This window comes from Typopeltis vanoorti, chromosome 24 (genome assembly GCF_054136105.1).
Source record: "Typopeltis vanoorti isolate ZY-2024b chromosome 24, IOZ_Tvanoo_1.0, whole genome shotgun sequence".
In the NCBI taxonomy this organism is placed as follows: Eukaryota; Metazoa; Arthropoda; class Arachnida; order Uropygi; family Thelyphonidae; genus Typopeltis; species Typopeltis vanoorti.
Genome location: NC_143572.1, coordinates 42435028 through 42448605, shown reverse-complemented (window position 1 = coordinate 42448605; position 13578 = coordinate 42435028). Strand labels below are relative to the sequence as shown.

The following is a 13578-nucleotide window of genomic DNA, read 5'->3' as shown; positions in this document are numbered from 1 at the left end:
TTTAAGGTAATTCAAATAAGTTCTCTTTTTATAATTTGTTTTCTTCATTAATAGTACAAGTATTTCTTGGTCAGTATTGTATTCTTGTTAAATCTTGAATGAATGATTCTTTTGATGAAAAGGTCCTCATTCAAGATCTAACAAGACAAAGCATGCATCCAATTTCGATTACCTTCAAGGGCGGCTTCGTGTGAACAAAGTGAACCGTCTCCAAATTGATTTAAAATGCCAGCAGGGTATGTTTAAAAGGCAGAGGGAAGAGAGCGAAGCGTGCATCAAAGATGTTATCTCATAGCTGAAAAAATTGCTAAAAAAATCAAAAGCCTTCTTGGACAGCAAGTTTGTGAAAGAGTGTCTCATCGCTGCTGGGGATATTCTGTGCCCAAATAATAAGGAAGTGTTTAAAAAATCGAGTTTGCCTGGGTAACTGTAGCACGACGTCTCATAGAACTTGCCAATGACATTGAAGGAACTTTAAAAAAATGGCCATCTGAATTTACATCATATTCACTTGCTTTAGATGAGAGCACAGATTGTGAAGGATACAGCACAACTGGCTATCTTTGTCTGTAGCATTGATCAACAATTCAATGTGACAAGAACTGCTAGCACTCGTACCTATGAAGGGAACGACGAAAGGCACTGATATTCTTGAAGCCACCAAGAAAACGCTCCAGTGTTTCGACCTCAGCTTAACCAACCTGGAGGGTGTGGTAACTGATGGTGCCCCTGCTATGGTGGGAAAGAATGAAGGGTTTGTTGCACTGCTACTGAAAGAACCAAAACTAGAAGGAAAAGATTTCGTCCATTAGCACTGTTTAATCCACCAAGTGAATTTGTGTCCGAAAACTATTGGATTTGAGAATGTCATGAAAGTTATTGTGACTGTCGTCAACATTATTAGAGCAAGAGGATTGAATCATCATCAATTCCAAGAGTGCGAAGCAGATCACGGCGATGTGGTTTATTATAATGATATGCATTGGTTGAGCAGAGGGAAGGTTCTTAAAAGAGTCTTTGACTTAAGGAGCGAAATACAGCAGTTCATGCAAACCAAGGGTAATCCGATTGTGGAATTTAACGATCCGAAGTGGATGACAGACTTTGCCTTTGTGACCGACATCTCGTTGTATATGAGTGACCTAAATACATGGCTACAATCCAAAGATCAACTGGTGCACACTCTGTTTGATCACATCAAAGCTTTTGTGGCCATTCTCAAACTTTGGGAGGAACAACTCGCAAAAAAAGACTTAACTCATTTTCAGCTCCCCTCTGAGTCCAACTGTTTGTCTCTTGATGAATACACTACAAAATTAGCTGTGTTGCGAAGTGAGTTCAAAGAGAGATTTAACGATTTTCGTAACCAACAGTCTTTAGATTTATTTTCAATGCTATTCAGTGTCAATGCTGCCGAAATGCCATACTCAGTACAAATGGAGCTGCTTGAACTCCAAAACAACTCTTTTAGAGAAAAATTATTCAATGTGCCCTTGCTTATATTTTATAAAGACTACATTTCTGAGGACGCATTCCTTAATCTTCGCCAGGATGCTTTGAAGATGTGCACTTTGTGAGCAGTTCTTCTCCAGAATGAAGCATGTGAAGTCCAAGATAAGAACTCAGATTATGGACCAATATCTCGAGAATACTCTGCACATAACGACTTCCAACATTGATGCCAACATCGACAAGCTGGTCAAGGATAAATATTGCCAAGTTGCCCATTGACATTATAAAAAATGAATGTTTTCTTCATTAAATTATCTTAAGTATTGATTGTATTTACTTATAATGAACCCGACTCCTACCTACGCTATTAAAGCTGAGTTTGTTTATCGTTATAGGATTTTATGTAAAGTATCAAATGCACAGCATTCCTTGTGAATCTGGAAAGCATCTTACAATTCTGAATACTGCAGTATAGCTTAGTGGCCCGCAGGCTTCATTGAAATTTTTAATGTGGCCCGCACTGTCTGAAAGGTTGAAGACCCCTGGCTTAAGCTGTTTGAAGACTTTTGTTGAAATGTGGAATTGGGAATACTTACTTTTCTTTCTGTAATATTAGGATTAATATAGCACATATTTCTACCCTTAAGTGGGTTGTAAAAAGGAAAAAAAAAGGGGAGGGATAACAAGTTAATAAGAGTACATTAAGAATTATCAACACGTTAGCACAAGAAAAGTATATTTAATATATCGCCAGATATTTCAGTTTGAAAGTAACAAACTATCATCAGTGCCTTGACAGGAAATAGGTAACCTTACTAAGAGGCCACTCCACATACTGATATAGTGTTTTATTTTGATCCCACCAACTCAGATTTTGAACTTTGTATAGGTTTATTCATAATTGTTAAGACTATATTCACAATATAGTCTTAAGACAATATATATTCACAAGACTAAAGAATAATTTCTATTGTAAATATCTCAGCTAGAAATTAAGCATCATCACTGCATTAGCATAATCACAAGTTGAAGCTAGAACAAAGAATATTAAACCTATTTCTGGAGCTGAGCAGTGTGCTGGAGTACCACCATATAGATGGTTACCAAGTTACAAAATAAAATGAGATTACAAATTAAAGCTAAACCTAATATTTAAAAAAAAAAAATAGCTAAATGATTAAATAACACCATTATATTAAGGAAAGGAAGCAAGCTCTTGCTTGCCATTTATGAGGATGACTCTCCCACTTGGGAGTCTCGTCCTCATAAATGGCAATCGATACCACGCTTGCCTTCATTGCCTTTCTCTCTCCCAATATAATGTTGTCATTCAATCGTTTTATCTAAATTTTTTTGTATTTTATTATTATTTGTATTATTTATATTTGTAAGTCAATATAAATTTGACTTTCATAAATCAGCTTCTACACTAACGAATTCTTCCACCCTTAGCAGATATTATTATTACGTGATACCTCTAAGGAGTCCAAAGACTCATTGAGAGAGAGAAAGAGAGAGAGCACCTGCTCTACAACTGCCTCCACCAACTACGGAGAACTGCATCATCTACACCAGCGCTTCCCAAACTGTGGGCCGCGGCCCCCTTGGGGGCCGTAGGTTTTGTTGAGGGGGGCCATGAAATAATGAAAACAAATTTAAAATGTTTTAAGACTAAGTAATTTTTTTTTATTTTAAAAGAAACGTATTTAACTTTTATTACTTATTATTTCTTTTTTGTTATTTTTTATATTTTAATATCAAGAACTGTTGATATTGACTTTATATACATATCAAAACTCGTTTTATATTATCACTATCACCCGAGCTAGTTTTCTGTTACCAATAAAAGTTTCGTATGTACTTCACACATGAAGAAAAGCTTAAACAAGTTCATGTGGGGAGACAGTAACTCGCTTGCAGTGGTAAACAACATGCCCTCCCTTAACAGCCACTATACTGCAGAGGCAATAAAAACAAGTACTTTTATTATGCCAGTGAATAAGGTATGAGCAGTCTGTATAATATATTTCTCAACAAATAGTGCAATTAGAGACAACTGGGATAAAAACACACTAATCACATGTCCCCTCATACAGAAACTATGCTGTATAGACTGAAACAAAACCATATGTTGCATGGGCAAACACAGCATCTAACTAAAAACTATTGTTATTAATTAGATGTGTGTGAGTTCGATTTCCCAAGGCAGCAATAAAATTCAACCGAACGTGTTAAAATTTGTAAAAGTGTTAAAACTAAGTAATATATATACACATAATGAATGTTATGGCAGTTTCACATATGGAATTCGGTTGAAGAGAGTTAGCATTTCAACGCAATTTCAAAGCTATACTTTTATCTTTTGGTTGCGCGATCTTTTGTTAATACCACACCAATCATATGCACGTTTTAATAACCTGCCTTTGCTGTCTGTTTCGTGTTAGGCTTAATTACTGCAAAGGGAGAAAAGTCACAAAAGAGAAAAATGTCTGGTCCAGGGATTCCCTTATTCAGGTAATATTCACTAATTTCATGTTATCAGTCTGTGGTGTGCCAGTATCGGTAAGTGGTGATATTATTTGATCTATTCTACGTTAAAAAATTTAACCCTGAGATGGATAAGTGGCTGATAAAAAAAAATTAAAAAAAAATTCCCGCGAACAATCAGAAGAAGGAGAAACAGACTTAAAAAAAAAAGGACAGTATTTCATATTTTACCAGAACAGCTCGCATCGTCTTCAGAACCAAATGGTAAGAGGCAAAAAATGTAATATAAGCATTTGATTTTTGCAATATTCGCTGTGTATGTTTTGTATTGAATATAAATACAATAAATATTATAATAATATATCTCTCTATTACGATTTTGTTTCGAGGGGGGCCGTGAAATATTTTAATTTTTGCAAAGGGGGCCCTGACGTCCAGAAGTTTGGGAAGCACTGATCTACACCAATGCCATCTACTTCCCACTACCACTACTAGTATTTCCACTGACAATCAGAAGCATCTGGTGGGATTCAAACTCGCAACCTTTTGGATGGAGAGTGGATATTGATGCAGAAACTACCACAGAATTGGGAACTCTTATCTTCAGACCTTCAGCTTAGCAAAGAGTGCCTGACATAAGTGGCTTGTGTTTATAATGTTAAGGCTTCATCTTTCTTAGCAGCTTGTTCTTGCATGCACATATCAGTATAGTGGCTTATTATTCCATGATAATGACAATATACTAACTATTTATTGGGTTATACTGGGATTACTTGTAATTTGAATTAAATCTTGGAAGAAATTCTAAGATCAATCTAAAGAACTTTTATAGATGAGTAAACATTATGTGAACATCATAGTCTGACTTATAGGAGCTCCATATACATTACTTGACATACTTATCGTTAAACTCATCTTGACAAGATGCTCATGATTACCTTTGGCAGCCCATTCCACTTAAACACCACTCTCTCCAAGCAAAAAAAAAAAAAAAAAAAAATTCTTCATGCCATTTCTAAGTGTGATTTAGCACAACTTACAGAAATGATTCCTTTGTTCTCTTCCATCCTATCATTTGTTGACAAATTTCTTATACATTCACCATATAAGAATCCCTTTAATTTATGTTTTTGTCATATCTCTGCAGATACCATTTTACATCTTACCTCTGGATCCTTTCTACCTTTTCATCTTTAATTCTTTTCCTTGTCAGTTTTTTTTTAACATCCCAAGTCCACACGGAGCTCTTTTGAAGTATGTTCTCTGAAGCTCAGACACCTCACCTCCTTTCAACAATCTCCAGTCTCAAGTAAAGGGGATAAAAATCCCTTATTGTTTTTCAGCCAGTATGCGAAACTAAGATCGAAAACTATGATCTAAACGTTTCATGCCGACGAACTGTCGGCGGATCCAAGCGTAAGTGACCACTTGGTAGTGCCACACCAAGGCAACTCGATGCAAAGGTGGAGCAAGCTCCTTCACTATCCTTGATATTTTCTCATAATGTAAAAACACACAGCTCCTAGCAGTTGTAGAACTGCTTTACATTATGAGGAGAGGTCACTACCCAGACTGGTTTCAACATTTTTTATGAGGTCTCATCAGTGAGTAGCTAGACCTAGATAATATCAAAGTTTAAGTGAAAAGAACTGGCAGATTAATACCTTCGCTATACGAATGCCAGAAAGGTGTGCCACTATATTATATTATAACATATAACTAAGATGAAAAGTCAAATGGCTATTTTTTCTGGCGAGGTTGATAAGTAAAGGGGATAAAAATCCCTTATTGTTTTTCAGCCAGTATGCGAAACTAAGATCGAAAGGGGATTTTTATCCCCTTTACTTATCAACCGCACCAGAAAAAATAGCCGTTTGGCTTTTCAATCACCAGTCTCTTTAATTTCTTGCAGTCCATTTCCATGTGTGTTAAAACACAGCTTGCTTTTTTATCTTTAAATAAATATGAATTAGGAATCATATCTAGGATATCTTTGGTATGTTTTGGAAAGAGCATACCTACACTGAATTGGCTTTATCCTTTGTGCAAATTGCCATTCTATTTAAATTGTTCTTCAGGATCTTTATTACCTGTAATAACTTAACCTGTCTAGTTGAGGATCATTTCACTTTCTTATTCAGTGATAGTGAAATGATCCACTATTGAAGTTGATCTTAAGATAGCTGTCTGTCTAATTTTTGGCAGATTAATATCTATACCTGTTAAGATTAGGAATATACTTCATAGCCATTGCTGACTCTAGAAAATAGCCTGTCTGTAACAGTTTCCATATAGCATGTTGGTTTTCTTCCATCTAATTCTGTGTGAAGGCGGTTGTCTTCTCTTTTCTAACTGATGTAGCATAAGAATGGCAGCAGAGGCATTTCTTGTGTTCTCCAAGGCAAATGTTAATACGTTTTCCTGTCTGTCCATAGTAGGCTAAGTCAGTCACAGGGCACTTCATACACTGGTGTGTGTGTGTGTGTGTGTAGGAGATGGAGTTTGTCTTAAGGAGAGTGGATCAGAGTTAATTTAACACATGGTTTGAAAGTGGTGTGAAGGTTAAATTTTCTTAGCATGCTTTGGCTTTCTTTTAAGGCTTTAGATCTTTTCTCCATTATAGTTTGAATTGTTTTACTTTATCATTGTCATGTGTAAACTGTAACATGTGCTCTAAGGATGCTTAAAGTCCAAAATATAAGCTAGTCAGTAAACATCCTTCTGTAATTTAGTGTTATGTTTTAATGTTGTAATACCATTAAAATAAGTATGTCCAAAACCTAAGCCTGTTGACCAGAATGCTTGTCTGCATCCTGCATTAGTGTTAATTTCCCTGGTTATTTTGCAATTTCTTTCAACGATCGTCTATAAAATTCATATCAATAAAGGGTATATTATTCCTCCTATACATTGTGCATTAATTTATTTGCAATCATGGTTATGTTTTTATTTTTATTTTTTCCTTTTCATATCTTGACAGTAATTTTTTTAATACTATCTTTCAGCCCATGTTTGTCACTTTAAATTACTCATATTTGCCAGAATTCGCTTATTTTCTCTCTCTACATTCCAACCACATCATAAACATTTTTAATTTTAACATGAAAAAAAAAAGTTAATTGTGCATTAGCCAGGCACAGCCATTCCTTTTTTTTTTTTTTTGCTCTTCTGTGCTGTACTACTTGCTACATGCTCGTGCTGCATTCTGTGTAAATTTCATGTAGGTGCACTATCTTTCTGATGGCTGCTTTTCTATTCTGCTCATAAGTGTTATGGCTCTTGTTGCTCTTTAATAAATTCAAAATAATTTTCGTTCATTATTAAGAATAAAATTTCTCTTTGAATAAAAAATGAATTAAACGTAACCAGCTCCTTAAGAATAATTTTGAATGATCACCTGTGGTTGCAGAAGAATTTAAGTATTTTGCAATAGTATGTAAATATTAAATAATAAATATTATTTTGCAATAATATGGACACCTGTCAGAAGAAGACAGTACTACTTAGAGGCAATCTAGTTTTGATTTACTTTTAATGAATCACTGAGATTGGGAATAGCAGCACCTAATCGAAAGTTAGTTATTGCAATTCGTGAGGTGATCCATTTCATGAAATGGACAGCTATAACTTATTAGTGTTATAATGAATATTATATTGGAGAAATGAATTAGGAATCATATCTAGGATATCTTTGGTATGTTTTGGAAAGAAATCAGTTATGACAGGCTGCTTGTTATTTTATATCAATCAGGAAATAGACCAAGGTAGGTAGAAAATTGAGTATTGAATGGATGCTAAGAATCGGGTGGTTGGAAAGAGGTATCTCAAGTTCACTGTTACAGCTATTATTAGTTAATGTATTAAGCATAAAGATTTTTAAGCTTGTACATTAAGACTGAATCATTGCTGATGATGAGAAGCAGGGAAAAGTAATAAATTTGGATGACCTTAGTTCTTTATAGGATTAAAAGATCACTGGGAAGTAGTTTAAAATTTAATATGAACAAATGCAAGTATGTGATTTTGTCAAACTAGTATTTGATGGATATGTTTAAGGTATAAGGAAAAGAAAATTACAAAAATTTCAGTAATTTGTTTCACATCATTCAAGTTCAGGACAAGACTGGTAGTTAAAGATCAGCAGATTGCATTTGTATAACAATGATGCAAATATGTAAAAATAAATAAAAGCAAAAGGTTGAAGGATATAAGGGAAAAAATATTTGTGTGTGTGTGTAACATGAGCTTGACTTATATATATGTGGGGTGGTGGTTCTTGTGTAATGTGTGTCAATTTGGCTACACCGGTTACTGCTCAGTTTATGGTTCTTCTGGTTTTTGTATATCCACCTTCTCCAGCATTAATCCAGTTTGCCTTAAGCTTCAGGAGTGGTTTTCTTCCAGTTCTAGTTTTTCTCTTAGTTATAAAAACCACAAACACCTTTTGTAAAAGTTAGATGTACTGTAAATGTATAAATATGAATTTGGATAATTTATTGAGATTGTATTGTACCCTAAATGGATGCAAAGTCTCCTGATGGAAGGCTAGTAATATATAGATAACTTGACAGGTCTGCAGCATAGTTCATATTAGGAAATGCCAATTTTTATTTATTTTTTTAGCTATTTAATATAAAGAATACATTAAATATCCTTAATTTTTTATCCAAATTAACAGTAATAATACATTCTTGTATATAAGCTTATGTTGGTTAGACATACTTCTAATTTTTTAGGGAATGACAACATAAACGAAATTATTAATTATAAAAACTTTAACTACTATATTTCGGCAATGTTACATTCCCATCTTCAGGGATCACAAAACAACATGTTTTGTGATTCCTGAAGAAAGGCAACTGAAGTTGGTCCTAGTGGGCTAAATTGGGTTGATCTTAGAATGTATGCTTCCCAAATTTGGGGCAGTCTCATGCACCCAAATTTGTTGAAGGTTGGGAAGTTTTTCAGATCTGAGGGTGATTCAAGGAATGATCTTTCGTACTTGTACTAGCTACAGTGTAATAAAGTGCCTTCTAGCATATTCTGTGGTGGGTGTCCAAATGCATGGTCAGCAAGTCCTGAGTAGCTGCATTGGTGGAACTGAATGTAGTCCTTGTGTTAGGATATCCTGATATTTGCTGTCCTTAGGTACAACTTGTCATATTCTGGAGCACATCACTGCCGAGTAACTAAAATTTTATAATTACGGTGTTTGCATAAATGAATGCAATACTTGGTAGTGAATTTCATAGTGGAATGTATTATTACTTCTAATATTTTAGGAAATGACAATGTAAACTAAGTTATTAATTATAAAAACTTTAACTACCCATATTTTGGCAATGTTACATTGCCATCTTCAGGGATCGCAAAACAATTATGTGCATGCAGGCACTCACACTAAGCAAATGAGATTAAAGAAAGGCAACTGAAGTCAGTTCGTAAAAGGTGCCTCCCTAGCAGGCTAAATTGAGTTGGTTGCCTTTGCCATAGGGCTGATAATCTTAGAATGTATGCTTCCCAAATTTGGTGCAGTCTCATGACCCAAATTTGTTGAGGTTTGGAAAGATTTTCAGAGTTGGGGCTGATCCAAGGAATAATCTTTTGTACTCTTACTTGCTGCGGCGTAATAAAGTGGCCTTCTTCCAGCATATTCTGTGGTGGTTGTCCAAATGCATGGTCAGCAAGTCCTGAGTGGCTGTATCGGTGGAACTGGATGTAGTCCTTGTGTTAGGATATCCTGATATTAGTTGTCCTGCCTGTTTGGTGATAGTAGGACAGTTTGCAACTGTAAGGAGCATGGTATACTCCAGGTAGGTCTAGGGTAAGTGGCTGGTCTTTAGTGGAGTGGATAAGAGATGCCAATTTCTTATGTGGTTTGTAAATATATGAGAGGTCATGTTTTCTTAAGATTTTTGTTTGTTTTTTGGATGCACCCCAGTTATATAGAATGGTGATAGATTTAGAGTAATCTCTAAATCTATCATCTAAATCTAAATAAATAACAAACTTCATCAGAGGCATTTCAGATGTTAATTGGAATTTAAATAAATAAACAAGTATATTATCACTGAATAGAATTTCTACAAAAACTGTTACATATTATACATTAGATACGATGGTGATCTGAAAAGTTCTCGGCCTAACAATGAAAAAACAGATTTATAATTTCAAAATTATTTTTATTTTTTGACATAATCTCACTTAAGACTAATACATTTATTCCAGCGATTCTCCAGTGCCATTATCCAGTCCCTGTAGTGGTTCTCAGTATGATCTGTAAAATATCCCTCTACAGTTGCAATCACCTCTTAATTTTCGAAGAAAAACGCTGACAATGAGGAAGAGTTTTAGTTTTGGGGAGAGTTAGAAGCCAGAGAAAGCCAAATCTGGGGAATAGGGTGGATGTTCCAACAATGGTGCAGATCCTTTAATTTTCCCATTGCCAAAACACCTTTGTGGGCAGATGCATTGTCCTGATGAAAGATGATTTTTTCCTTCTGCAAATTATTTTATCTTTTTCAAGATAATTAATAAAGAAAATGCCTTGAGCATCCCAAAACACCAATGCCATGACCTTTTCTGATGATGAGACCGACTTTGTCTTCTTTGGGCAGGAACAACCGGCTTCTTTCCACTATTTTGATTGCTGTTTGGATTCTAGTGTGTAATGGTGAATCCAAGTCTCATCCATAGTAATAAATCGACACACAAAATCAGTTTTATTCTTGTTAAAACACTCCAAGCACTGTTCAAAGATTTTCATGCCAGTGCATTTTTGATCTACTGTGAGCAAGCATGGCATCCATCTTGTACAAAGCCCTTTCATTTGCAAATTCTTGATGCAAAATATATCCTGCACGTTCTTTTGAAATGCCTATAGTCTCAGCAATTTCACACACTTTGACTCTCCGGTCATCCAGTACCATATCGTGCACTGGATCAATGATTTCTGGTGGTGTTATACTTTTTGGACGTCCTTCACATGGATCATCAAGTCTGGTACTACCACGTTTAAACTCAGCAGCCCATTTCTTAATTGTCGAAAATGGAGAAGAGTGTCCATAAACATTTATGAACTTCGAATGAATTTCTTTTGGCGTTAAACCTTTTTTTTTTTTACAAAGAATTTTATAACCGCACGATACTCAATTTTATCCATTCCAAGGGATACAGGCAACAATTTTGCTTCAGCTGTTTAAAACAAACTACTTGATAGAAAGACTTGCAATTTCACATGGATGCTGATGATAGATGTACCAACTTAGAAAAAAAAAAAATCTTGTCGATAGTGTTGCCATCTATGGTCGTGGTTGAGAACGTTTCAGACCACCTGTGTACAGTTATATTTAGCAATATGTTTAATATTGTGGGGGGGGGGACTATGTTTAAGCACATTACTGTAAAAAGTGAGCAGTGCTTTAGCATCATTTGTGGTTTCATTATGGTCTTTAATCCATTTCGAAGATTGTTTCTGATTTCTCATTTCTGAGCTTATTGGGTTCCTAGTGCCATGAAAGGATACTCCTTTGTTGCATAAGGTATCTGGAAAAGTAGGCCATCATGCCTGAGGAAACATTGCTAGTCACTGTGAAAAAGAAATATGCTATATATGCTACTTGATATACTTTTATTATAACTGCAGTGCGATTATAATTTTTAATATTGTTTAATTTGCCGAGGATATTTTTGTACTGTGCTCCTGTCTGCAAATTCTGTATCAAATACTTGAACAGCCATTGCATAAGTGTGTCTAATATCTAAGATGTGTTTTATGCAGTTTATATATCAGCATGTACCTTAATTTGCAACTGATTGGTTATATTTTTCCATTTCAAATTATGGTCTATGTCAATGTCCAAATACTACTATGTATATAACCTCGGTAATATTGCAATTGCAGTCACTTCTGGGTGTGTATCAGGGGAGGTGACTGGAAGTGGAATGGTATTTATCTTGCAAGTCTGTTTCTCTACTTTCCATTTTAAAGAGAATAAATATTAGTTTTTTGAATGTTCATTTTAATTTTTTTTTCAATTGAAACTTGTGTTCAGGCTTATTAAATCATTCAACGTTGTGCTTCAAGCTTGTCGTGTTGCTTGAAGAGAAACTTATCAGCATAGCTGATTGAGTGGTTGTTTATGTACATTAGAAATAAGATAGGTTCCAGAGCCTGAAACTTGAACTCTGGTTTTGATGAGCTGGTATTTATTGAAGGTATTCATTTGAACTGCTTGCTGCTGTCTGTTTTCTAAATGAAAACATAAATTATGTACCCCTTAATATAAGTTTATGCAGCCTGCTTAATATATCATGATATATTAAGCAGACTACATAATTCACCAAACAGACATATCATTTGTTTGGTGAATTACTGGGGAGAGAAAATCTCCAAATACCATCTGATCTGGTTGCTGATTTTCTGATTAATCATATCTGTTGGAAAATTTATTGCCCAAATATTTTTGACAGAATATAGTGGATTTAACTTGTGTGAGAGGTTGAATTCAATCATAAAAATGCATTGTTTATTGCTTTTTTAAAACAATTTGAATTGTATAAAAAGAGAGATTTTGTTAAACTGAGTTAAATGTGCATTTATTGTTATAACCAGGGAAAATTTGGCTACCGACACCTATTTATTATCCCAAATGGATGGAGATCAGTATGTTCCAATTGGCTTCATAGCAAATTTTAATCAAATTAAACGGCTAACTAAGGATTTAAGTCTTATTGTAGAGGTTCTCAGAGGTAAGTCTTAAATTTTTAACCTAGTGTGTAAATGAATATATATTAATGTTGATAACATTGATTCATGTACAAACACCAGAATTAAAAAAAGAGTAATTTCAGGATCAGATTTTCATTTTCACTTTGAATTTCATATTGAAAAGAATAACATGTAAGAAAGTTTTAAAGCGAATAAAAGTTGAGCATCTCTCAGATGTGAACTGTAGACTAAAATACAAAAGATTATTGAAGAAACAATGAAAGAGTTTGAGAACAGGAATCAAACCTTGGAGATTCAGTGGCAAGCCTTGAAGAAAGCCCTGATTGATTCAGCCAGAAAGGCATGTGGTGAAGTTGTCTGCAAGGATAGAAAAATCAGAACTCTATGGTGGACACAGGAAGTTAAAGAGGCAGTGAAGGAAAAGAAGAAAGCATATCAAAAGTTCCTTGCAAATAAGTCAGCTTGTGCTCTTAGAGAATACAGAGACAAATGCAAGAATGCTAAACACTGTGTAAAACTAGCTAAACAAAAGTCATGGGAGGACTTTGGCAAGAATATAGAAAATAAATATCAAGAAGGTGGCAAAATATTCTGGAAGTTGTTGAAGAAGCTTAGGAATGGAGGATAGAGTGCTGTAAAAGGAGTTAGAGATGATAAAGGTGACATGAAAATGGGAGAAAAAGATATCCTTGAAGTATGGAGTAATTACTTTGAAAAACTGCTAAATGAAACAAGCAGTGATGATAGCACAGTGGTAAAAAAACACTGACCAGGCATGCAGTCAGGAACACATATCCATACTTGAAGTAGAAAAAGCCATCAAAGGCTTGAAATGTGGAAAGGCAGCAGGATTAGATGATATTCGACCAGAAATGCTGAAGTATTATGGTATAAGAGTCCTACAGTGG

At 34.8% G+C, this 13578-nt stretch overlaps 1 protein-coding gene across 6 annotated transcripts in view; it reads left to right on the top strand.

Moving 5' to 3' along the window:
• LOC150093132 (uncharacterized) overlaps positions 1–13578 on the top strand; it is a 423272-nt gene that overhangs the window by 211364 nt on the left and 198330 nt on the right. For all 6 annotated transcript variants that reach the window (XM_090413312.1, XM_090413313.1, XM_090413316.1 and 3 more), the window contains one exon: positions 12554–12690. In XM_090413312.1, coding sequence (XP_090269438.1) covers positions 12554–12690 — 137 coding nt within the window. The remainder of the gene's footprint in view (positions 1–12553; positions 12691–13578) is intronic.